Here is a 25,000-nt window from a genome sequence, read left to right as displayed (position 1 = left end):
GGATACGGTAAGTAAAATATTTGTAATAACATAATGTTTACTAAATGTTTGTAATATCATTAGTTATGACTTAGATCATGTGTGTTTAATGCATTCGTTTGTTTATTATGATCGAAGATGGAGCGTAAACAAATGGAAGGTTTCCGTTTCAGGCGGCATCATAAAGAAAAACATTTCATAAATGGCATTCATTTCATTTATTTGAAAGTTCTAATAAAAAATAATTAGAACATTGGTAATAACAAATTCAACATATAATCTATACTTGGTAAAATTGCTGTCAATTCAAAAACACAGATGTATAAATGCGTCTGTTTCTTCGTTGTGATCAGAGATGAACGTAAACAAAACATTGGTTGTCGTTTTCTATTGTGCTTTTTAGTGTGTTTAGGAAACGCATGATATAAAATCGCCTTTATTTTGATAATTCTGGATTTTCAATCATACAACAAGCTAGTCTATAGAGTGATGGTTTTGCTATTCACCAGTTGTATTATACAATAGGTATGACAAACATTAAAATTTGTCTGTATTTTGGGTTGTGTTATAACGGGAAATATATGGTGTTTACACCTATCCTGGTTGTAATTTTAACCATTTTTCAAGTTATTAGAACTTTAAAGTATATTGAATGTTTTATTTATTTACAAGAACAATTTGATATAATAAAGAAATACAGTATAGTACAAAGAAAGTATTGGAAATGGGTAGTAAACACATTTGAATAGGCAAATTGCTGGTTGCCATGGCCGCAATGGAATTATTTCTGTTAGCTGTGTGTTTTGAAATTCGCGATTTTCCATTTACACGAGGTCATTAATCGACCAAATTCTCGCATAATTCGGGACCCTACTGTATGTATATATATATATATATATATATATATATATATATATATATATATATATATATATATATATATATATATATATATATATATATATATATATATATATATATATACATATTATATATATATATATATATATATATATATATATATATATATATATATAAATATATATTATATATATATATATATATATATATATATATATATATATATATATATATATATATATATATATATATATAAAAATATATATTATATATATATATATATATATATATATATATATATATATATATATATATATATATAAATATATATATATATATATATATATATATATATATATATATATATATATATATATATATATATATATATATATATATATATATATATACACACATATATATATATATGTGAGCTAAATTACAAGTGTGTGAACGGGAGTGGTAGCAAGCTACCCCCCTCACCCCCTTGCTAACTAGCGGTGTGGGTAGTTAACCCTCGCTAAATTTTAATGGCTCGTCATTTCAGCTCCGCCGAAAGTATAACCCCTAATAAATAGCGTGGTTTGTATTCCAGTTATGGAACAAACCAATTATAGGAAATTTGCAACTGTTGAGTTGACTGCAGTCTACAGTAGACAAGTGGTCAAAAATAATATTCAAATTGACAATAAGCATTTGCTATTCCAGTAATAACTGCATCAAGATGAAACTACAACATACCTGTAATTCTTCTGAGAATATCAAGTTTTTCTTGAGACGGTGTTGGCACAAATTACAAATAAGAGATATGAGATTACCCATGCCATCTCCTGAAATGGCACTAGTGGGAACTAGAGAGAGGTATTCCTTAGGATTTGGGTTTTCCCAAAACAGGGCAGAGTTCAGTTTCTGAAAAGGTAAAACAATACATATATTACTTTACTACCAAATTAATATGTTAATCAATAACAGGATTTGAAGTTATGATATCATATTTTACTAAAAATATAAAAATTCAATATATTTAAACATAGTCCTTTAATGTGATGCATTACAATGTACATTGAATCAAAGTATATTACAACTAACAATATTCCATACTGTATATAGAAATGCTGGTTTCTAGTCTATTTACTTTAACTAGTTTTCTTTGAAGCATATAGATAGTAGATGTCAAATATTACTATGATACATAAAATTAATGAGTTATTTACAGGTATTATGAATGCGTGCATCATGTGAAAAAATAAAAAAGGGTGAGATGGGATTAGAATATACCTAGAATTATTGCTATAATGATATGGAATGGTAAAGGGATGGTTTAAAAGGAAGCGAATAATCTGCAAATAAAGAAGGGAGTAGGTCCTCAATGAAAAGAGACAAATTTACCAAACAAGGTATCTTTATAATACAAAAACTTCAGAAGGTATACCTTATCAAAATGTGAAGGTTACACTGCATTGTATATAGACATTACAAAGGTAGAAAGTGCTACAAACTTTCCTTGACTTAGTGGAGGTACTGTACATTATTTAACCCATTATATACAGTGGACCTGGCAAATGCTTCAAAACAACAAGATATGAGTGGGAAAATACCAAGTGCTGGCACCAAGTCCTTTAGTGTTATCATAGCAGTGAAATATATACTGAAAAACGTGTAAAATTAGAATTTTATCCAAATAAAAATTCGTTTTAGATTGTCAAAGTCAACGATGACACTGCAGTAGTTTAAAATAAATGATGATCAAGAAGACAGATCAATCTACAAACTGAATACTTCAACACAAAAAAATTAAAATTGAAGACACCATTAAGTAAGAGAATGGCTGCAGCATGGATTAAATGGTGAGACTGTCTTAACAATGTTAAATAAAATTGTATAGTTAGGAGAAAGTAAAGAACTATAATGACTTCACAAGGCCTGTACTATTCTAGGTAACAGAAACATGAGCACTATAAAAAAAGGAAGAGATTTTGATAAGGTGAGACCTTGAAATGTAAAGATACGTGGCTAGAGTATGGTATAAAGAATATTGCAAATGAGGAATTGGCAGAAAGATGTTACGTCCAGAAGCTAGAAAAACGGCTGAAACTTAAAGGACTTAGAATACGCGAGAGTTTGGGTAAGTCAGAAATATATTAGGAAAAACAGTGACATGACTAACACATGAAGGAAAAGCCAGAAAATTATGAAAAGAAAGAAAATAAAAAGAGGATATATGATGGCCCATCCCTGCTGAAAGTTCAGGAAGAGAAAACACAGGACATAAAAGTTTGAAGAGAACTCATTTCATTTCTAACCCCATAATGGGAAGAGCTGGTGATGATAAGTGTGTTTATCGAAACAAGACATCAAATGATAAAGTGAAAGTTTAATTTTCCTTTTTAAAGTTTCTGATACTGTATACTGCTCTGGTAATAAAAACATTTAAACACCCTGTAATGATTAGATTATTGGGTGATTAATGTCATTCCCAAAACTTTCATTTCAGTCTTACCCATCTACAATAAAGAACACATGATGACAGGACTTCAGATATCTGGTTGAACATGGGTAAAACACGCACGATGCTAAACATTGCTATTTTTAAGCCTTCTCCCCATGATTTACCTTTTACCATATACAGTATACAGCACAATCTAAATATACATACACTAACTCATGCATAAATTAACCAAATAACTCTTCTTCTTTGCCTTCAGCTTTACCCATTTCTATATGGGGTTGATGTTTGTAGTTTGCCTTCTCCATCTCCCGTGTTTTTCCTTCATGACATTCTATAATTTATCTTTCCAGCTGAGCTTTGGCCTTCCCTTCCTTCCGCCCTCCACCATGTTCATAACTCTTTCACCTACGTTTTCATCTTCTCACATGTCATGACTAAACCACTTCAGTCTTCTTTCCTGAGCTTCCTTTGAAACCTCTAATACTTGACTGTCCCCCTGATCAATTCATTCTGGATATCATCTTTTCATACGTCACCACACATCGACCTAAGCATTCTCATTTCGGCCACTTCCATTTTGCTTTCTTGCTCTTTCTTTATTGGCCAAGATTCTGACCCACAGAGCATGACTGGTAAAACAATACTTTAATAAAACTTTCCTTTAACCTTTACACTGATCATCCTATAACAAAGTATCCCGGATGACTTTCTCTAATTCATCCATGCACACTGAATTCTGACTGACTTCTCCATCCAGGTTCCCATTTTTGCTCATAATAGAACCAAGATATTTGAAAGAGCCAACCTTCTTTATGTCTTCTTGGTCTAATTTCACTGTTCCCTGCCATTTCTCTCTACATGTCCGCATATATTCTATCTTTGTTCTCCTAATCTTTAAGCCTCTAGTCTCAAAGTTCTTTTCACTATCTTTGTAGCTTGAGTTGGACACCTCTTGTTAGATCTATTAGCACAATGTCATCAGGAAACATTGCACCCCAAGGCACCTCTTTCTCTAACTTTCAATGTTATAACATCCATCACATCATCAATCATGTAGGGACTAAGAGCTGAACCCTGATGGAGAGCAACTTTCACCCTAAACTTCTCCAGAATTCCAACAGTGCTTCTTACTTGTGTGGTTGCCTCTGCATACATATCTTTCATTATACTGACATATTTTTCAGAAACTTTTCTGTCTTTCAAGCACCTCCACACTTCCTGCCTAGGTACCCTATCATACACTTTTTTTGCAAATCAATAAAAACCAGACGTAGTCCCTGCTGTTTCTTTCTATATTTCTCTACTGTCTGCCTTAGTGCAAATATTGCATCAACTGTTATCTTTCCTGTGATAAAATCAAATTGTTCTTCACAAATAGTTATTTCCATTCTCAATCTTCCTCCTATAATCCTCTCATGTTTCCATTGTATGTAGTTCCCACACTCCTGTACATCACCCTTCCCATTGTAGATCAAGACCATTTAGCTATTTCTCCACGTCAGGCATTTCTTTCTTGGCAATATATCTTCGTCATTAAATCCCATAAAATGTCTATGCCTTCCTCTCCTAAACACTTCCACACTTCACCTGGTATTCTATCATGTCCCACTGCCCTCCCTTCATTTTATCCAGTGCCTTCTCAACATTTTCTCTGCTGATATTCTAGACTATTCTTTCATGAGGGTTTCCATCTCTTATTATTATTCTGGGGTTTTCTTCATTTAGTAACTCTTCAAAGTACAGTACTCCTTTCATTTAGCAATTATGCTTTCCTCTTAACCACATATAACAGATACCTAATTTATTATTACATATCACACATTTCTTTTGAACATACATCACGGTTAAATGTAAGGGTAATGTAAAACGTCACTTCAAAATACACTTTACCTCTTCCCTTAGCCCCTGGATGATTTGTGACGTACGACGCTCAAAATCATTTCTTGACGGTTCTTCCTGATGAGTAATCATATCTCTAATATCTTTTGACGGATGGGACACCCACTCATAAACTCTGCATCAAGAAAGATAAAAGCATTAGATTTAGGACTCAGAAGTACTGTATTTTCAAATTACAAATAGTGTACAAAGAATATTAATGTTAAATGCAACATTCAGTAAAAATACTAATGCATTTTATTTAGATTTACATTTGAATCATGAAAGCCCTTGAAAATTTTAAGAGAGATCTCATAAAAAAGCCATAACATAATGTCAGGGCTGGTCTTAGACATTTACTTTGTAGAAGCCACTGAAAGTAATAAATTATTCACAAACCAATTTCTATTTACTCTCACTGGAACTTGCTAGTCCTACAGCACAAATCAAGGAATCACTTAAATGAAAATTCATAAGAAATATTATCTAATAAAGTCTTGAACCAAATTCTACTATACTTTTAATTTCCCATATACAAAATTATTCTTTTAATAATGAAAAGAACAGTACCCACATATTCTTTTATATTATCTTCCAATTACTACACAACATAGACTTTGCAGCCTTAATAAATCAAAACATTACCTAATTAGACAAAACTGAGCAGGTCATCAATACATACATACATATACCAAGGCATTCCCCCAATTTTGGGGGGTAACCGACATCAACAAAGGAAACAAAACAAAAAAGGGGACCTCTACTCTCTACGTTCCTCCAGCCTAACAAGGGACTCAACCAAGTTCAGCTGGTACTGCTAGGGTGCCACAGCCCACCCTACCACATTATCCACCACAGATGAAGCTTCATAATGCTGAATCCCCTACTGCTGCTATCTCCGCGGTCATCTAAGGCATCGGAGGCAGCAGCAGGGCCTACCGGAACTGCGTCACAACCACTCGCCATTTATTCATATTTCTAGCACGCTCTCTTGCCACTCTCACATCTATCCTCCTATCACCCAGAGCTTTCTTCACTCCATCCATCCACCCAAACCTTGGCCTTCCTCTTGTACTTCTCCCATCAACTCTTGCATTCATCACCTTCTTTAGCAGACAGCCATTTTCCATTCTCTCAACATGGCCAAACCACCTCAACACATTCATATCCACTCTAGCTGCTAACTCATTTCTTACACCCGTTCTCACTCTCACCACTTCGTTCCTAACCCTATCTACTCGAGATACACCAGCCATACTCCTTAGACACTTCATCTCAAACACATTCAATTTTGGTCTCTCCGTCACTTTCATTCCCCACAACTCCGATCCATACATCACAGTTGGTACAATCACTTTCTCATACAGAACTCTTTTTACATTCATGCCCAACCCTCTATTTTTTACTAATCCCTTAACTGCCCCCAACACTTTGCAACCTTCATTCACTCTCTGACGTACATCTGCTTCCACTCCACCATTTGCTGCAACAACAAACCCCAAGTAACTGTCCATTCAACATGACATTCAACCTTGCACCACCTTCCCTTCTCGTACATCTCATAACCTTACTCTTACCCACATTAACTCTCAACTTTCTTCTCTCACACACTTTTCCAAATTCTGTCACTAATCGGCCAAGCTTCTCTTCTGTCTGCAACCAGTACAGTATCATCCGCAAACAACAACTGATTTACCTCCCATTCATGGTTATTCTCGTCTACCAGTTTTAATCCTCGTCCAAGCACTCGAGCATTCACCTCTCTCACCACTCCATCAACATGACAAATTCGAAGATAATTTGTATTTTTCCTAACCATACAAACCTTAGCTATTTACATTGGGTTTACCTTTTAGCGCAGCTGAAATGGCGAGCCATTAGAATTTGACGAGGGTGTATTACCCCCGCGCTAGCTAGCAGGGGGGTAGGGGAGTGGTAGCTAGCTACCCCTCCATCCCCTCATACACCGGTGAAGCTCACTTTCACTTAGAGGTAGGACTTGTCTTGGGGGACAGGGCTGGCGGGCAAATATGTATAAATAGCTAAGGTTTGTATGGTTAGGAAAAATACAAATTATCTTCGAATTTTTCATTTGTTCCGTAACCGAAATACAAACCACGCTATTTACATTGGGTGACTTACCCCTTAGGTAGGGTGGAAAGTCCCCAGCCATACTGGCTTTGGCTTTACCCGGGGACTCAGAATCCGAGTGAGTCGCACTTGAGAAAAGGAGTCCCTGCACCTCACAAGTTCCTTGCTCTGCAAAGAACCGTGTGGCCTACATAAGCTTGTGTGTGAAAGAAAAAGTGTGACCCATCCTAGGCAGTTGACCTGGAGTTCCAGAAGAAACTCTGGGTTAGGACGTTCCCAATACCACCTCGTCAGGGTATGGGGGACGCGACAGTATTGACTCAATACTCGGAACACAAGGAAGCATGGTTTACCTGCAGAGGTTCAAGGTCAGCTATGCAGAGACCAGGATGCTGCTTCCCCGTAGAGGGGATAATGAAGAAAGAAGGGCGAGACATACTTCTTTCGTTCATGCAGACTAAAACTTGATAACAATGCCCTCAACCTTCTGCTACCTGTCCAAAAAGGAGCCTGAAGTTAGACCAGCTGTTGTGTAACCACCACAGAGCGATAGAAAACGTATCGAAACTCCTGTGGGTCACGCCCTGCTGGAAGCGGGCTGCGAAGGTCATTAGACGCTTCCAGACTCCAGCTTGTAGCACCTGCGTCACAGAGTAGTATTACTCGAAGGCGAGGGACGTTGTGATGTATCCGACAACGTGCTGTAGGGCGACGTGACGGGGGAGGGTCTGGAGACAGGTCGAGATGAATGTCCTTGAGTCCGAGCTGAAGAGGTATACTGGTGACTCTCCCCTGTGTCCTTCTTGTGCTCCCAAACCGGCTGCAACTGAGGAAAAACTGCAGCTGTTCCCAAAGCTAATCTCTCGATTCCTTTACTGGCAAGAAGAAGGGTTTGGGACATCAGATACAGAATGGTGACTCGAAATCTTGAAGGAATTGGACCGAAGGGATGGGACCCCAAGATTCTGAGTCTAGCCAACAACTCAGGAGCGAACCTGAATGTTGCCTTCCCCTATTCCTTAGAAAGGGCGGAGTCGTACGAGACCAAGAAGATTGCTTACACACTGGCCGCGGCCAGAGTGAGCAGGAGACCCAAGACGGAATACGATCAGAGGCCTGTCATAAAGGGTCTTGAGAAGATCTCTTAAGGGACTAGAAAGTCCAAGCCATGCTCCAAGTTGGAGGTCTCACTCCGACTAGGGCAGGGACGTTCGCAGCTTCGCATGAGCGAGGAAAGGTCCAGCGGGAAGGATAAAGTTATTCCTTTTAAGCCTGAAGATCAGGGAAAGGCTGAGCGACAGGCTTCATTGCCGAGAGCGGAAAGGAGTTTCCTCCCGCCGAAAGGGAATAAGATCGTTATTGCTGGAGAAGAGGCCTCAAGGGAAGAGGTATATCTCCCACGACACCAACCACCGAAGACTCTTCACTTCGCCTGGAAGACCCCTGCGGATGACTATCGCAGATGACGCGACCTCCGTCCCGCGACTGTAGCGGGTTGTCTCTTCTTGAGGAGGAGGCGTAGTGTCTCCAGGCATGAAGCCGAAGCGACGCCCCGGCTCGTGAAAGATGTTGCAGTGTGGTTGTTTGAGTAGCCTGTGCCGTGGGAGAAGCTCTCCCGGGAGTTCCGTCAGGGGAAGCAGAGGGTCCGGAAACCGTTCTGCGCATAGTCCCAGTGGAGCTCTCAAGGCCATTGAAAGGTTGACAGACAACCTGGTCTTGTTGAGACCCATTCTCAACAGACAACAAAGGAGGGAAGACGCAGGCGTCGATGTTGTCCCACCATCACCGAAATACATCTTGCCAGAGTCTCGGGGTCTGAGACTGGGGGGAAGAACAGCGGAAGCTTGAGGCTCCAAGCTGTCGCGATCAGGTCCCCCAGACCAGGACTTGCTGGATACTCAAGGCCAAAGACCCCCAGGTACACTCTCTCTACGAGGCTCTGCTCGGATAGTCGGAGAGAACATTCCTCTGCCAGGAATGAGAGAGCCGATGGTGGTATTGAGAGTATCTCAAATCATCTCGGTATCTACTGCAAGATGCGAAGGTGTGAAAATGCGTCCCCTGCTGGTTAGAACACGCCAGAATCATGAAGTCGACGCGCACGGAGCGACTCGGCAGGAGCTGTAGGATCTGTAGAGGGGCCAGACTACGGCCCCTAAGCCTGCCTGAATGATGGAGAGGTATCCTTCAGGTCCTGACCATAGGCCTGGACCGGAACATGCCTCCCCCCTTTTCTTTGACGAGTCCGAGAACAGCATAAAAAATGTGGGGAAAGGACGAAAATATCCACTCCCATCAAGAGGTTCCATAGGTCAACACCCATTGCAGGTCTAAACGTCAGAAAGTCCGGTTAATCGTTGCTTTGAAACCACCGGAACTTGGACCGCCCCACATGGAACTTATCCTGAGGCGACCGTTCGGAACTATAGACGGGTCAATGAGGAAAAGAGAACTAGGAAACGTTCCAAGGTAGGGCTGAAAGCTCTGCTTGACTGAGAACAGGTACTGCGACTCTCCTCAGCCTTGCCACAGTCAACTGAAGGAAAGGCTCGGAGGAGGTGGCAACAGAATCTGGCGTCCCCAGGTGGTCACCCATCCAAGTACCGACCAGAACCGACGTTGCTTAACCTCGCTGGACGGACGAGAAGCGGGGTTTCCAACGTGGTAAGGCCGTTGTCTCAATATCATGGCTAGATACTCCAGATGTTGAGGCAGAAGAAGAGAAGGCTCCTAGCAAAATACCATGAACCCCCACTCATGGTAAGCATCCGGAAGCTTGTCCCGGCGCTGAAGAAGGTCAAACCCGACCTACCGGAGTTGACCAGACCTCCAAAAGGCGAAGGAGGCGGAAGCCTGCACCTGAGCGGCCATGAGGAAAGCAGGGAGAGTTCTCTGGGGAAAAAAACCTGCGATGCCACGGCGGGATAGCCACACTGCATCATAAGCAGGAATACCTGCAGTCTAGGCTGAATTCCACGAGCTTCCTGGAAGATGGATGGAATGGAAACTGAAAATACCCGTCCTTCCCATCCAGGCCCTAAGGAGTCCTGTCGCCTCGTTACCAGTCTGATCGATTCTGCTGTTCCACGCTGGACGAACTTTGTTCGACAAACTTGATCAGGGCTGAGAGGTCGACTACGGAACTCCCGTCTCAGATACTTTCTTACAAGAAAGGATCGACTGAAGAAGCCGGGGGTGAAGCCGTCGATGATCCTATGGAGGACCTTCTCCTAAGGCATGGATCATTCTGCCCAAACGGGCAAACTCTTGCCGACCCTATGGCATAGAGGTTCAGAGACACTGAATTCGCTGACAGAGACGGCAGGCGCGATATCCTTGGCTGATCAGAGATCGTGCAGGAATGGGCATTGGGAAGCTGTCATCCGGATGAGTAATCTTAGGCATCCTCCCAGCGTGAAACCTGCAATCCTAGAGTTCGTGAACGCTACCTCTCCCTCTAGGACTATGCCCCCCCCCCCCGGGAGAGCCTCCCGTGCCATCTGTTCCTGACAGGAGGGAACTGCAATTGGACACCTTGTCTCAGTTGTCGTAGCCGGTCCGATAACTTATGCCGACGTGGCTGAAAGAAAGAGGCGCTGGAGCCCTGCTGGGTTTGGAAGAAAGCGCCTTGGAGGAGTGAAAACGGAAGTTGACTTCCTCCGCACAGCCGCTGTCTATGTCTCTGTCCTTGGGCACAAACAAACTCTTCTCAAGGATGGAAGGGTGTCTGAGGTTGCCGACATCCACGGATGAGACACCCGAAAGGAAGCCCTCGGTCATTGCGTCCAGATGGTCCAACATCAAGCTTGCCCGCAAGTTCGATACTTGACAACGAAACGCCAAGGTGCTTGAGCCCGAGAGGAGGAAAGTACCCATGACCTTCCTGTAGCTTCCTTGAACCAAACCTCGGGTCGTAACCGAGGAGGGAAAGGACCTAGTAAGCCCCTTCGCGAGATGGAGAAGAGGAAGGGGTAAACAGTCACCCCTTGGCCGATGGAGAAATCTCGAACAGAAAGCCCCCCGCCAAAAATCCTTCCAGGGAATGACGGGGAAGGGCTAACCCAGATTCTGGAAAGAAGAATGTTGCTCAGACCTCCCTGAAGATTCTTCTTATTCTTCCATGTGCCATGCTCTGCGTTTACGGGGTGAGGCCGTGTTCTGGAAATACGCTCCAGAAGACTCGCCAGGCTGGCCATGCTGCGAAAACCCCAATGGGAATCGCGGTCGCAATCGCCCTGGAGCTCGCGCGATGGTAAATCAATGATTTGCGCGTGGGCGAACGTGGAAGAGCCCATGCGCGGACACGCAGGAACGCAAAAGAAGGTGAGCGAAGGAGCGCAGAAGGAGGGCGAGCGTGGTAGGAAGGGCGAGCATGGTAGGAAGGGCGAGAACTGGTGGTCGGAGAGCGATAACCCATAGGCGAGCAATGGATACTGCATGAATTAAGCCGACGTTAGTGCGAAGAAACACCGTCGGCTCGCGCGACGGAACCCCGTCCGTCCGTCCGTCCGCACGACAGAACCCCGTCCGTCCGTCCGCGCGACGGAACCCCGTCCGTCCGTCCGCGCGACGGAACCCCGTCTGTCCGTGCGACGGAACCCCGTCCGTCCGTTCGCGCGACGGAACCCCGTCCGTCCGTCCGGGCGACGGAACCCCGTCCGTTTGTCCGTCCGCGCGACGGAACCTCGACCGTCCATCCGTCCGTCCGTCCGTCCGTCCGTCCGTCCGCTCGACGGAACCCCGTCCGTCCGCGCGACGGAACCCCGTCCGTCCGTCCGTCCGTCCGCGCGACGGAACCCCGTCCGTCCGTCCGGTTGACGGAACCCCGTCCGTCCGTCCGCGCGACGGAACCCCGTCCGTCCGTCCGTCCGCGCGACGGAACCCCGTGCGTCCGTCCGTCCGCGCGACGGAACCCCGTCCGTCCGTCCGTCCGCGCGACGGAACCCCGTCCGTCCGCGCGACGGAACCCCGTCCGTCCGTCCGCGCGACGGAACCCCGTCCGTCCGTCCGCGCGACGGAACCCCGTCCGTCCGTCCGCGCGACGGAACCCCGTCCGTCCGTCCGCGCGACGGAACCCCGTCCGTCCGTCCGCGCGACGGAACCCCGTCCGTCCGTCCGCGCGACGGAACCCCGTCCGTCCGTCCGCGCGACGGAACCCCGTCCGTCCGTGCGACGGAACCCCGTCCGCGCGACGGAACCCCGTCCGTCCGTCCGTCCGCGCGACGGAACACCGTCCGTCCGCGCGACGGAACACCGTCCGTCCGCGCGACGGAACACCGTCCGTCCGTGCGCCCGACGGAATACCGTTAGTTCGCACGCGGGCGAACATTGGAGAGCATGTGCGCGGTCGCGCATGAGCGTAGGCGTGCAGGCACGTGGGCGTGCGGTCGCGCGGGTGAGCACAGACGGTCGGGAGACCGATGACGCGTAGGCGCGCGATGGCGCGTTCTGCCGAGCGATAGCCCGTAGAAGAGTGAAGGCGCGTTGGCAAGCGATGGCGCGTCGGCAAGCGATGGAGTGTCGGCAAGTGACGGCGCGTTGGTGAGCGGTGGTGCGTTAACAAAACGCTAGAGCGCAGGAGAAGAATAGCGCGGGCGCGTAGGCGATTGCCAACGCGAGTGAGACTAGTGATGGTTAGCGCGCATCGCGCTAACAGAAGGCGCGCAGGTGCATCAGGAAGGTGAGCGCTGAAGCAAGCTGTTAATCAGGCGATCCTAGATGGTCAGAAAACCGTTGGCACCCATTGGTGTGTGGCAAAGAAGGGCGCGCAGATGTGCGCTGGCAAATGAAGAAAGCTGGCGCACAGAAGGACAGAAGTAAAGGTGAGCGCTGGCAAGCAGGAGGAAGATCTACGGCAAGACTCAGCTACCGGAGATCGTGGTCCACAGCACGCGAGCGCTAGATCGCTACTGATGGTGGTCAGGGGAACTGACACGCGTGGCAGATCGATGGCGATTGTTGACGCGTAGGAGATCGCTGACGAGCAGGTGAACGTTGACGCGTCTAAGGTCGCTGGCGAGCTGGTGATCGCTGACGAGCAGAAGGCAACGCGTGGAAGCCTGCGCGTAGAAGAGGAGTCCTTGACCCAGACCTGAACCGAAGTTCTAGATTGCGAGGGCGAACGTGGGCGCACAGGGCGCGTAACAGGAACTAACAGGAACAGCAGAAATGATCATCATGAGAGCGCTGACGAACAGGAGAGCGCTGACGAACAGGAGAGCGCTGGCGAACAGGAGAGCGCTAGCGATCAGGAAAGCGCTGATGAGCAGGAGAGCGCCTGTGCGCTAACACTGAGCAGGAGCAGGAGAGCAGAAGGCGGCGCAGGGGAACCCTGACACGCAAGGGAAGAACCCCCGTGGGAGGCAACTCTTTGCCCCGAAGGGATCGTTGTCCGTCGGGAGACTGATGTCCGTCGGGAGACCGCTGTCTGTCCGCCGGGAGACTGATGTCCGTCGGAAGACCGTTGTTCGTCGGGAAGACCGTTGCCCGTCGGAAGACGTGGTCAGACTGCTGTCCATCAGCACCAGGGGCGGAAGATCAAGAAGAAGGAGTTGTAGGTTGCAAACGGAGATTCAAAAAGGCGCCTCTTAGCACCCTTATAGGGAGATGAGAGGCCCTTACGACGAGGCCAACGGTGAGCCTTACAGCGAAGGAGGCCAACAGCAACAGCAGCAGAAGAATCCTCCGAAGAGGAGTCTCTATGAGTGTACTCTCTCGCAAACGAAAGAGAAACACTTCGTAGAAGAGACTGGTCAGCCAGTGACCTAAAAGGAGCAATCCTCTGAAGAGGGGCTCCTGCAGTTGCATAGCCCCTTGAGCAAAACTGCAGGTGCGACCGCTCAGCACCAAGAGCATAGTCGCATGAAAAAAAGGCAAGAGAAGAACCCCCCAAAAGGGGAAAAACTCAAGCCTGGACAGGAAAAACTTCCCTCGGAAAAAAAGTTACCCACCCAAGGATGCAAGCCTCCTGAGAGTTCTAAAATGAACTGGAGAGCTGTCAATCATCACGGGAGTACTTCCAGTAGCAGGAGACACGCCCCTGACGAAAATCCAAAGGGGAGGCAGCAACAGCCGAATCCCCAGGCCTCAACAAGACACCTCACACCGTTGCCATATTACAGAAACGAACTAGATCAGTAACTGTAAAAAAATAAAATAAAAATCATTAGTACACATTCATTCCCCCGGGAAGGCTCCGAAGAGGAATCCCAAGGGAAAGGAAACAAGAATTACACAACAGGCACGTGCCCTCACAACCACTTACACTCAAGGAAGGAGAGCTGTAACCAAAACAGAATTATAACAATTATAATTATGAACCTATGTAATTATGTAATTTAAAAATGAATGAACACCATCGTTCTACAAAGCTGAAAAATTAACAAATACAATTAGATTCATAAACTAATTGAGACAAAACGTACGGCATAGCAACCCCCCCCCCCACACGGGAAGGAAGCTACAAGGGGAGTAGTAAACGTAGTAAAAGGGTGAACGACCTCAAGAGAGAGAGAGAGAGAAAGACCGAAGTCAAACTCGACCGCAACCCATAAAATTACACCGTGGTGGCCTAAACTGCCGAGGGCTCCACGGAGATATCGTACACTACACACACAACTCTGAAAAGGAAACTTACTAATTTCTATACTCAAATATATATACAAACATGAAAAACTGTTTACATATATATTGAGTAAAAGAAAAGTAAGTGATTAAGTAAAGACAAAACAAACAATGGCTGCCAAGCGAGGACAAAGACAGAGACGTCTGTCCCAGTCCGAGCCAAAAGTGAAAGAGAGCTTCACCGGTGTGTGAGGGGGGGGAGGGGTAGCTAGCTACCACTCCCCTACCCCCCCCCTCGCTATCTAACGCGGGGGTAATACACCCTCGTTAAATTCTAATGGCTCGCCATTTCACCTGCGCTAAAAGGTAAACCCAATGTAAATAGCGTGGTTTGTATTTCGGTTACGGAACAAATCGTCGTCGTCGGCGCCCACTCGTGTCCGAGTATTGGGTTCTGTCGTTAGCCATCAGCCTCCTATCTGTGGGGTGGGTGCTTATGCCTGATGTGGCTGTTAAGTCCTAGTCTGTGGTGGAAGAGTCGCGGACAGTGTTCACAAGGGAGGGTAGGTGGTTGGCGGGGCTGTTCTAATCGCTCTCTCCTTCTTCTCCTCCTAGCCTCCTCATTTTGTCTCCTCCTCTCCTCAAAGTCCACGGTGCCATGGTGTACTGTACTCCTCCAGGTTTTCCTGTCCCTGGCAGTTTCTTCCCATGAGGAAGGATCAATGTCAGTTAGAGCCAGGGTGCGCTTTAGTTGATCTTTATAGCGCATTTTTGGGGCTCCTCGTGGTCTGGTGCCCTGGGTCAGTTCTCCGTAGAATATTTTCTTTGGGAGCCTAGATGGATCCATCCTATGCACGTGTCCTATCCAGCGGAGGCGGTGGTGGATGATGGTGGCCTCCACGCTGGACAGCGAGGCACGTTCTAAGACTTCAATGTTGGTGGTGTGGCTCTCCCAGGGGATTTTCAAGATCTGCCTCTGTTTCATTTGATGGAAGCGTTCTAGGTTTTTAAGATCGTTACTATATAGCGTCCATGTTTCACATGCATACAGGAGCGTGGAGAGGACTACTGCCCTGAACACCATTATTTTGGTGGTCATTGTCAGTGCGTGGTTGTTAAATACGCGGCGGTTGAGTCGGCCAAAAGCGGAGTGGGCTGCCCTGATCCAGTTCTCCACGTCCTTTTTGCTTGTGGGAGCTGATGTTAGAATGCTCCCTAGGTAGGTGAACTGGTCCACCTGTTCTAACGGTTGGTCATTCACTGTGGTATTGAAGTTGGGGAGCATCAGTCCTGGTGGATGTTGGACGAGGGTCTTGGTTTTGTCTGAGTTGACTTGCATCCCAAAACGTTCGTAGGCAGAGTTGTATGCATCAGCTAACGACTGCAGGTCCTCTGCCGTCTGACCTGGGGTGGCATTGTCGTCAGCATACTGCAGTTCTCGCACTGCACACAAGGTGGTCTTGGTTCTGGCGCGGAGTCTAGCGAGGTTGAAAGCGCCTCCATCCATGCGGAAACGTAGGTCGACTGAGGGTGTGTCTGGGGGAATCTCGTTGAGCATTGCTGCGGTGTATAGCGAGAAACACGTCGGGGCCAGAACACAGCCCTGCTTCAGGCCGCCGTTGATGGGGAATGGGTCTGAAAGAGAGTTCTGGTGGCAGACTCTCCCAACCATTCCGTCACGGAGGGCACGCAACAGCTTGACAAAATTGGGTGGGCAGCCATATCTTTTGAGGACAGCCCACATGGCAGGTCGAGGTACTTTGTCGAAGGCCTTTTTCAAATCCCAGAAGATGAACATTATGGGCTGTTGTTGTTCGAGGCTCTTCTCTTGTAGTTGTCGCGCACAGAAGATCATGTCTATGGTCCCGCGGGAAGGTCGAAAGCCGCACTGGGACTCTGGCAGGACGTCTTCTGCGAGAATAAGGAGGCGGTCAAGGAGAATCCGAGCGAAAATCTTACTCGCGATGCTTAGTAGTGATATTCCCCGGTAGTTGTTACAGTTCTCCCTGTCTCCCTTCTTGAAGATGGTAGTGATGTTTGCATCGCGGAAGTCACTGGGGGTGGTCTTGGTCTCCCATATTTTCAGTATAAGGAGCATCAAACGGTTCCTCAAGCCGGGGCCACCGTGAGTGAGGAGCTCCAACGGGATGTTGTCTGGCCCTGGGGCTTTGCCGGGCTTCATGCGCTGCAGGGCCTTGTTGAAGTCATGGATGGAGGGTGGTAGTGCCATCCAGTGACGGACGGGATGCTGCGGGGTCATTCGCAGGAGATCGTCTGGGGTGTCTGGTTGGTCATTGAGGAGGTTCTCAAAGTGAGACCTCCACCTGGCCAGGATGCCCTCGCTGTCGGTGATGGTCGTGGCCCCATCCGTGTCCTTCAGGCTGCCCACTGATGACCGTGTGGGACCGAATATTTCTTTTGTTGCTGCATAGAAGCTGCGCAGGTCACGTTGGTCAGCGAAACTCTGTATTTCTGCAGCTTTTCTTTGCCACCAGGTGTTCTGGGCTTCACGGATACCTCTTTGGCAACCAGCTTCAGCCACCTTGTGACCACATTTGTTAGCTGCTGTTGGTTGGTTTTCCAAAGTCAGGCGTGCTTGTCGTTTGGTTTCAATGAGAAGAGAGATGGTAGCATCATTCTCATCAAACCAATCCTGCCGTTTCTTGGTGGTGAAGCCTAGTGTTTCCTCCGCGGCACGGGCCATGGCGTTTCTGAGGGTGGTCCAGTGGTGCTCGACAGTGGCCTGACCCACAGGGTCTGCGAGGTATTGTTCGCAGGCCTCCTTGTAGTTCTGTGCTACCTGTGGGTTGCGGAGCTTACTACAATCAAAGCGTTGGTGTGGTACGCTGTCAGGTGCCCTTCTGGGTGGTCGTAGGGTCGTCACGGAGAGTCGGGAGATGAGGAGTCTGTGGTCCGTCCAGCAGTCGTCCGCTCCGGGCATGGATCGGGTGATGCGGACGTCTCCTCGGTCTCTGGCTCTGGTCAGGACGTAGTCCAGGGTGTGCCAGTGTTTAGACCGTGGGTGTCTCCATGTGGTCTTTTGTCGCTTTGGTAACTGGAAGATGGTGTTGGTTACCACAAGTTGGTGTTCTGCACACAGACCCAGTAGGAGTTGGCCATTGGCGTTGCAATTTCCAATGCCATGGCGGCCGATGATTCCCTCCCACAGGCGATGGTCTTTGCCTACTCGGGCATTAAAGTTGCCAAGCACAATGAGCTTGTCATTGGCGGGCACTGCCTGGATGGTGCGGTCGAGCTGGGTGTAGAAGGCAGCTTTGTTATCATTGGTTGAGGTCATAGTCGGGGCGTATACAGAGATCAGGGTGAGATGTCTGTCCCGCGTGATGGGGATGCAGACAGTCATCAGGCGCTCACTGATGGCCTTGGGAGCGAGGTTGTGCTGCTGAACTAGCTGGGAACGGATGGCGAAGCCGACACCGTGGATGCGAGGCTCCTCTAGGGCCTTGCCTTTCCAGAAGATGGTGTAGCCTGTTCCAGCTTCCCTGATGTTGCCCTCTTCGGGTAGTCTGGTCTCGCTAAGAGCCGCCACATCAACATTAAAGCGGGCTAGCTCCTTGCAGACGAGGGCTGTACGTCGTTCCGGGCGGTTGGTGTTCGTCACGTCTTGGAGGGTGCGGAACAAATACAAGTTAAACAACCACGGTGACATCACACATCCCTGTCTCAGCCCCACTCTCACCGGAAACCAATCACTCACTTCATTTCCTATCCTAACACATGCTTTACTACCTTTGTAGAAACTTTTCACTGCTTGCAACAACTCCATATAACCTCATCACATTCCACATTGCTTCCCTATCAACTCTTCATACGCTTTCTCCAGATCCATAAACGCAACATACACCTCCTTACCTTTAGCTAAATATTTCTCGCATATCTGCCTTACTGTAAAAATCTGATTCATACAACCCCTACCCCTACCCTGGAAAATCAAGCACAAATGATTTTGACTACAGCTAAAATGGATTTCTTCATTCTCTCACAATATTATAGAAGACCAGACGGGATAATTACTACTAGATTTATAAGAGGCAGCCCTCACCTATGTCAAGCTTGCACATTTCAGTCTAAGAAGAAGGGGGAATTTAGAGTAGGCCATACAATAGCTTTTAATAACAGAAGCAGTAGGCCACCCTCTAGCCTTAGATGACAGGAGCAGAGCTTCATACATGGAAAAGCTGGACAATTATTTAATTTCAGAGGCTGAGAAATACAACCCAATGACCTTGTCTGGTACAAACCTAATAAATAGGAAAAAATAAGACAAAGGAAACGTCAGGATTAACCTAACTGTAACAATTGACTTATATCTGAAACAACAGGAAAATACAAAACAACTTGATAAAAATGGATACAAATTTAAATTCCAAAGATTGGCAGTATAGGAGAGACAGACTGTTGCAGACCATGGAATTAAAGGATACTGTAACTCATTTCATACTATACTACCGCAAACTTATTAAATGGCAGCTTTCATATGATATTGCAACCCTTTCCCTTTCGAACACTTTAAAATTCCCTGTCCACATTATGGTTTCATATATTTCTTCTAATGAACTTATATCTTCATATATTGTAAAATGCCTAATAAAGAGAGGTACTAGATAATCTATACAAAAATATACCTTACGCATAAAAAACTGAATTAACCAAGTGTGATCTATCCTCAATCGCCATCACAAAAAATGTGTCATTCAATACACATACAGGTATTTACTTTTTGGCCATTCAAAAAGTACCAAATAATTAGAAAAGTAGATATAATATTTAGAACTAGCCTGTCATAAATTGTGGCTCACACAAAAATAACTCCTTGTGATGTCAGGGCTAATGAATGATTACCAAACTTACTTACAATATCTCTTAATGGCATCATTCAAGAACCCAAGATGTTGGGTAAATGATATATAAAATATGTAAGTAAATATATGACACTGGCAGTTTATTTCAATTTACAATAACTACACTCACCAGTAATGAAGTGAAAAATTGAAAGAAGAGAAGAATGAATCTGAGCCACTACCAAAGGACTAGTTTCTTCCCCCAAAAATTATGCAACCATCAGGAATGGTGGCGAATACCCTTCTCCGGAGAAGGGTATTCCAGCTCAAGGTAATCAGAATATTACCAGCAAGATCTTTGAGTGGACACAGCTACCTAACTAATGTTAACTAATAAATAAAATCACTAAACTAAATCCTGTGATCAAAATATCGATGGAGAAGACAAACTCAATATTAAATTCAATTGCTGACATTCTAGGAAGCATAGATCCTATGCAATGGCAAGGCAATCAAGTGGCCAAAAGCTTTGTGTTGAAATTAATAAAAAATATCATTTATGCCACTAAAGATACCTAAATAGCCATACCAATAAAACAACTGCAAAGAAATACTGTATGGTGAACCTTAAACCTTATTTGGAAAAATAATGACACAGAAAAATAGGCCCTCTGGCGATATAACACGAGGACCAAAACCCTAGGTAGGGAGGGTGGGAGCACCTGTCAGGTGCTTCTCCCCTAGGTTGGGGGTCCGACACTGGCAAACCCTAAAGAAGAGGGTTATGTAAAGAAATTGTTTTCTTAAAAGTCAAAGCTTTGCAATTTGTAAATATATGTTATTGGACCTAGAGGTAAGCTTCATCAAAATAAAACAATAGATAGACTTCCAATATTTCTGTCTCTCTCCATAGGAATCTATTCTGAAATCTCTAATATTAATAGAGAGGAGTTGAGATCATCCGCACGGAGGCCCTCACAAGAATCTCACCAGTGCAGTACGATTTGGCCGTTTCACATTTATAGTCAATGACAAATATGAAAGAAGCTAGACTGGCTGTGAAAAATTCATACCCATTTTCTTGCTGACTTATTCAACTTCTTTCTCATGGGCATAGAAGTCTTGGCCACAATAAAGGTTGGTATGGATCAGCTGCTACTATAGAATTATACTGTATATACTACTGTATCTAGTATTACTCAGGGATTCTGCCCAACCTATAAAGAAAATTGATGGTGAGGCTTACTTAGCCACAGAATCAGGCTCTACTCCCAAGATTAAAGCATCTGATGACAGCCAAGGGGAATTTGATTTCATAACATTTCCCACAACCTACTAACCAAAGCTTTCTGCTACTGTATAAGTAGACTGACAAGCAGAAATTGTCCCCTTTCTAAGTAACCATGGACCTATTTTTGCAAAATTTGAAAGCACTATATCTATACTAAAAATCAAAAGTGTTATGGGCGCAATCATTGAGTGGTTTCGCGGCACTAAAGCCACTTACAGCTCGATGCAGAATTGCAACAGTTGTATGTGCCAACTGTGAGAGTTCCATCAGTCTTGCAACAATCAGCAAAAGAATTGAGGTGTTGCGAGAAATCTACCACAAAAAAACATTAGCACTTGATGTACTATGCTGCGGCAAGCCCAGACGTTCCACATTGCCAAAGCCTGGAATTCACAAAACAAGACCACAAGATTGGACTGGATATATGAATTTGGTTCAAAAGGCTGGCACTGGCCCTTGGAAGGCCATTCAGTGCCCCTATACATCCACAGGGAATCCTCACCTCACAATTGCAGAGGTGAATACTAGTAGTAAAACAAAGTTTAGAAGTTGGATAGTGATTAGCAAGAAAGGAAGTGAGAAAGAAAGTTGAAGAAGGACACAGCAAAGACCATATGTAGTAGCCTATTGGCAAAATCTGTCTCACAATCTCTTGAACAGAAGTTCGAGCCGCACTTAAGCTAAATCATTTCTAGTACTGTCTGCAACCTCAATGTCCTTGTGAGCTTACAATGGGGGGTTTGCTGGAACACATAGGAGAGGAGGTTTGAAAACTAATCATATGTCCCTTACCTCTGCCACTCATGAGTGATCTTTGAACCTTTTATGCATGAGGGCTAGCTAGGCACAATCTCCTTGCATACTCCTAGTGAAGCCTATTCAAATTAGCATCTACCTTGGAGAGATGGAAATTAGCACTATCATAGTACAAGGCTTAGAGTTTGCTGAGCTTATAGAGAACAGGTGTGCACTTGTAAACGGTTTTGAACAAATGCGAGTCTTTAAAACAATTTTAAAACCATCTACTCCTTCTGAAATAGAAATTGTTAACGAAATTTTCCACTGTTGATGACATTAATCAAAATTTAAGGGAGCACTAAATAATTACACTAACTTACCTCGTTGCAGGCTGTGGTGTTGCAAGAGACTGTGCCAGGCAATCTACAAGCAAACAAGTTTCCTCTACAATTATAGAAACACGTCAAAATCCTCTTTGAATGCATATCTTCGCAAACCAAGATTAACTACCTCGATCCAGCTGGTGCAAGTTTAATTACTTGAAAAATAAAAACAGCCAAATTGTCTGTCCTTTTGGGAGGCTTGAGATATGTCTACCTTATACTCCCTCCTGGTATTTGCTCTTCCAGTAAAAGCTAAAACTCTAAAGATGAGAGGCCAGGAAATTATCTGGAGGACAAGTAAGGGATATTTGAGATTTGAAGGGAGAGAGCCCAAGAATGAATAATTGGCATATCATAAAACATTTAAAAGGTCATTTACTTGAAGTAAGCAAGGGAATAGCAACATCAAGTGGAATATTTATTAACTTGGCTACCCTCTGATTAACAGGAAGTATCATGCTCATCTCCCTTCACTTTTTTCTTGCTCTGTATAATCTCACATTCATCAAATTTAATACTATTTTACTATTTGATCTGCGAGATCCCTACACTCAGTGAGGATGTGCTTTCCTCCCTTACTTTTGCGCATTTCTAATCCGATATTTATTAAATCTAAAAAATATATTATCTGATCTAGGAGATCATTGTACTCTGACTCTACAGCATACAGTACTGTAATCCTGGACACTCTGCCTCAGCTGGCATGCATATCTTACAGGAGACTTAGACTGATACAGTACATATGAGTATCAAGTTAAAAACTTGAGGACTGTTTTGAAATAACTTCCATTGGCAGTCATTTAGTATAAGAGTAGTTCTCCAGGTAAGAGATATGGGGCCTAGGCATACAACCCTACAACTATTACTCTAATTTTGAGTTTGTCGACCAAGCTGTATTTGGAAAAAGTATAGCACAATGAATGTTGGGTATTACTTACTGAAAAATTAAAATTACCATTCTCCTAATAAAACAATCAAATCTTCAAACTGACAAATTCTTTTAGGAAAAGTCTTGGGTAATAAATTCATACCATTAAGTATAAACAAAGAAATGTGTCTTGCATGACCATACCTGTCAACCTTGTTAAGTGCAACTATGAAGGGTGTTCCTCTTTTTCTTAAAAGGCTAATAGATTCTTTGGTCTGTGGCTCCAAACCTTGTGTTATATCAACAACAAGAATAGCAATATCACACAAAGATGAACCTCTAGAACGAAGATTTCGGAAGGATTCGTGACCAGGGGTGTCAATGATGAGAAGACCCGGAAATTTCATTTCATCCATATTAAAGTCTTTCACCATATGCGTTTGTTTTTTTATTGCATATGCTGGTACATTAGTAGCTCCAATCTGTTGAGTAATACCGCCAACCTCACCCTCTTGGACATTTGACCTTCTTAACTTGTCCAATATTTTCGTCTTACCATGATCTACGTGACCAAGAACACAAACAACTGGGGCACGTAGATTTTCTGGATCAAGTTTCTTAAGATTTTCTTCCTTGCGTTTCAACATTCGATCCATGGCTCTACGTCTTCTCTTTTCTGCTTCCCCTTTGTGCTCTTCCACGGACTCATCCTCAGACTCACTCTCTGCACTATCATCTTCATCATCGTCATCATCATCGTCATCATCATCATCATCTGGTTTTCTTACATTATTAGCCATTTTGTTTTCAGTGGCTTCCGAAGTATCATCCTCTTCTTCGTCAGATGTTTCATCCCATGCATCCTTGACCTCTTCTACCTTCACTTCTTCAACAGGAGGAGCAGGTTCTTGCTCCTCAGGTTTTTCCTCCTCTCCAGACTTTTCTTCTACTGCAGGTGGTGGTGATGGCTCAGACTCTTCCTGAGCTGTTTCCTGATCCTTCTTTTTCTTAGGTTTAATTCTGGTACCAGGACGGGGCTTTTTCTCACCAACCTCAGGGACTGCCAGACCTAGAGCTTTACGATGCTCTAACATTTGCTGGGCTCTCTTCATATCAGCCTTTTGTTTGGGAGTTAGTAGCTTTCCTTCAGCTTTTAGCCTTTCCTTTCGTTCTTTCTCCTTTTGTTTTCGTCTTTCTTTCCTTTCTTGCTCAAGTCTTTTCTCCTCTTCAATCTGCCTTAATCGTTCATCCTCTTTCTTTTGTCTTTCTTCTTCCTCCTTCCTCAGCTTTTCTTCTTCTTCCTTTTGCTTTGCCAGTATTTCACGCATGGCAGCAAGGGCTTTCTTACTAGGTTTACCCTTACGGGCATCTTTATCTTCTTCGGCTTCCTTCTTCTTTTTGCCTTTCTTCTTTCCAGTGCCATCTTCATCAGCTCCACCTTCTCCTACTTCATCTGGAGCTGGGGTTCCTTCTTTAGAGTCATCATCAGCAGGTGCTGCTGTATCCTTAGCTTTCTTTTTCTTTTTCTTTGCTTTAGAAGGCTCTGCTGCAGGCTCTTCTGCCTTATCAGTAGCATCATCTTTAGCAGCTTCAGTAGGTTTCGCTACATCAACTTCCATGGGTTCTGCTGGTGCTGTCGTATCTTTCTTTGCCGATGGTGGAACGTCATCTGCTGCGGGAGCAGCCTTCTCGGTGGCTGGAGCGGCCTTCTCGGTGGCTGGAGCAGCCTTCTCGGTGGCTGGAGCAGCCTTCTCGGTGGCCGGAGCACCCTTTTCTGTTACAGGGACAGTTTTCTCTACCAAATCAACACTCTCCTCTTGAGCAGAAGGAATACTGGCTTTTTCCAATTCTGTAGCAGCTTCCTTTTTTTTCTTTTTCTTTTTCTTCGAGCTCTCTTCCACTGGTGGTGGTTCCTCTGAAGTTTCTTTAACCGACTCTTCTTTTGGTTTTTCCCCTTTGTACTCGAGTTCTAGCTCAGCCAATATTTGGTCAAGATCTTCTTCATCATTCTTCTTCTTTCTTCCTTTTTTCCCTTTCTTTTTATCTTCTGCAACAGGTTTAGGTTTTTCTTCCTTTTTATTTTTCTTTTTTACCTCC

At 44.9% G+C, this 25,000-nt stretch overlaps 1 protein-coding gene and 1 pseudogene across 3 annotated transcripts in view; both read right to left on the bottom strand.

Moving 5' to 3' along the window:
• The window catches only part of eIF5B (eukaryotic translation initiation factor 5B), a 134,880-nt gene that overhangs the window by 58,684 nt on the left and 51,196 nt on the right, over positions 1–25,000 (bottom strand). The window contains exons 3-6 of one of the 3 annotated variants that reach the window (XM_068356709.1): positions 24,631–25,000; positions 23,108–24,588; positions 5,180–5,303; positions 1,582–1,749 (exon numbers count right to left, since the gene is read on the bottom strand). The exon at positions 24,631–25,000 is cut by the window's right edge and continues 350 nt beyond it. The exons of 1 other annotated variant lie outside the window; for it this stretch is intronic. In XM_068356709.1, the coding sequence (XP_068212810.1) occupies positions 1,582–1,749; positions 5,180–5,303; positions 23,108–24,588; positions 24,631–25,000 (2,143 nt within the window). Of the gene's footprint in view, positions 1–1,581; positions 1,750–5,179; positions 5,304–23,107 lie in introns of all 3 variants that reach the window. One more of the 3 variants, XM_068356707.1, reaches the window with a different exon arrangement.
• LOC137626364 (5S ribosomal RNA) lies at positions 9,818–9,936 on the bottom strand (annotated as a pseudogene).

Source organism: Palaemon carinicauda, chromosome 33 (genome assembly GCF_036898095.1).
Source record: "Palaemon carinicauda isolate YSFRI2023 chromosome 33, ASM3689809v2, whole genome shotgun sequence".
Taxonomy (NCBI): domain Eukaryota; kingdom Metazoa; phylum Arthropoda; class Malacostraca; order Decapoda; family Palaemonidae; genus Palaemon; species Palaemon carinicauda.
The sequence above is the reverse complement of the archived record's forward strand: the minus strand, read 5'-3'. Positions and strand labels throughout refer to the sequence as shown.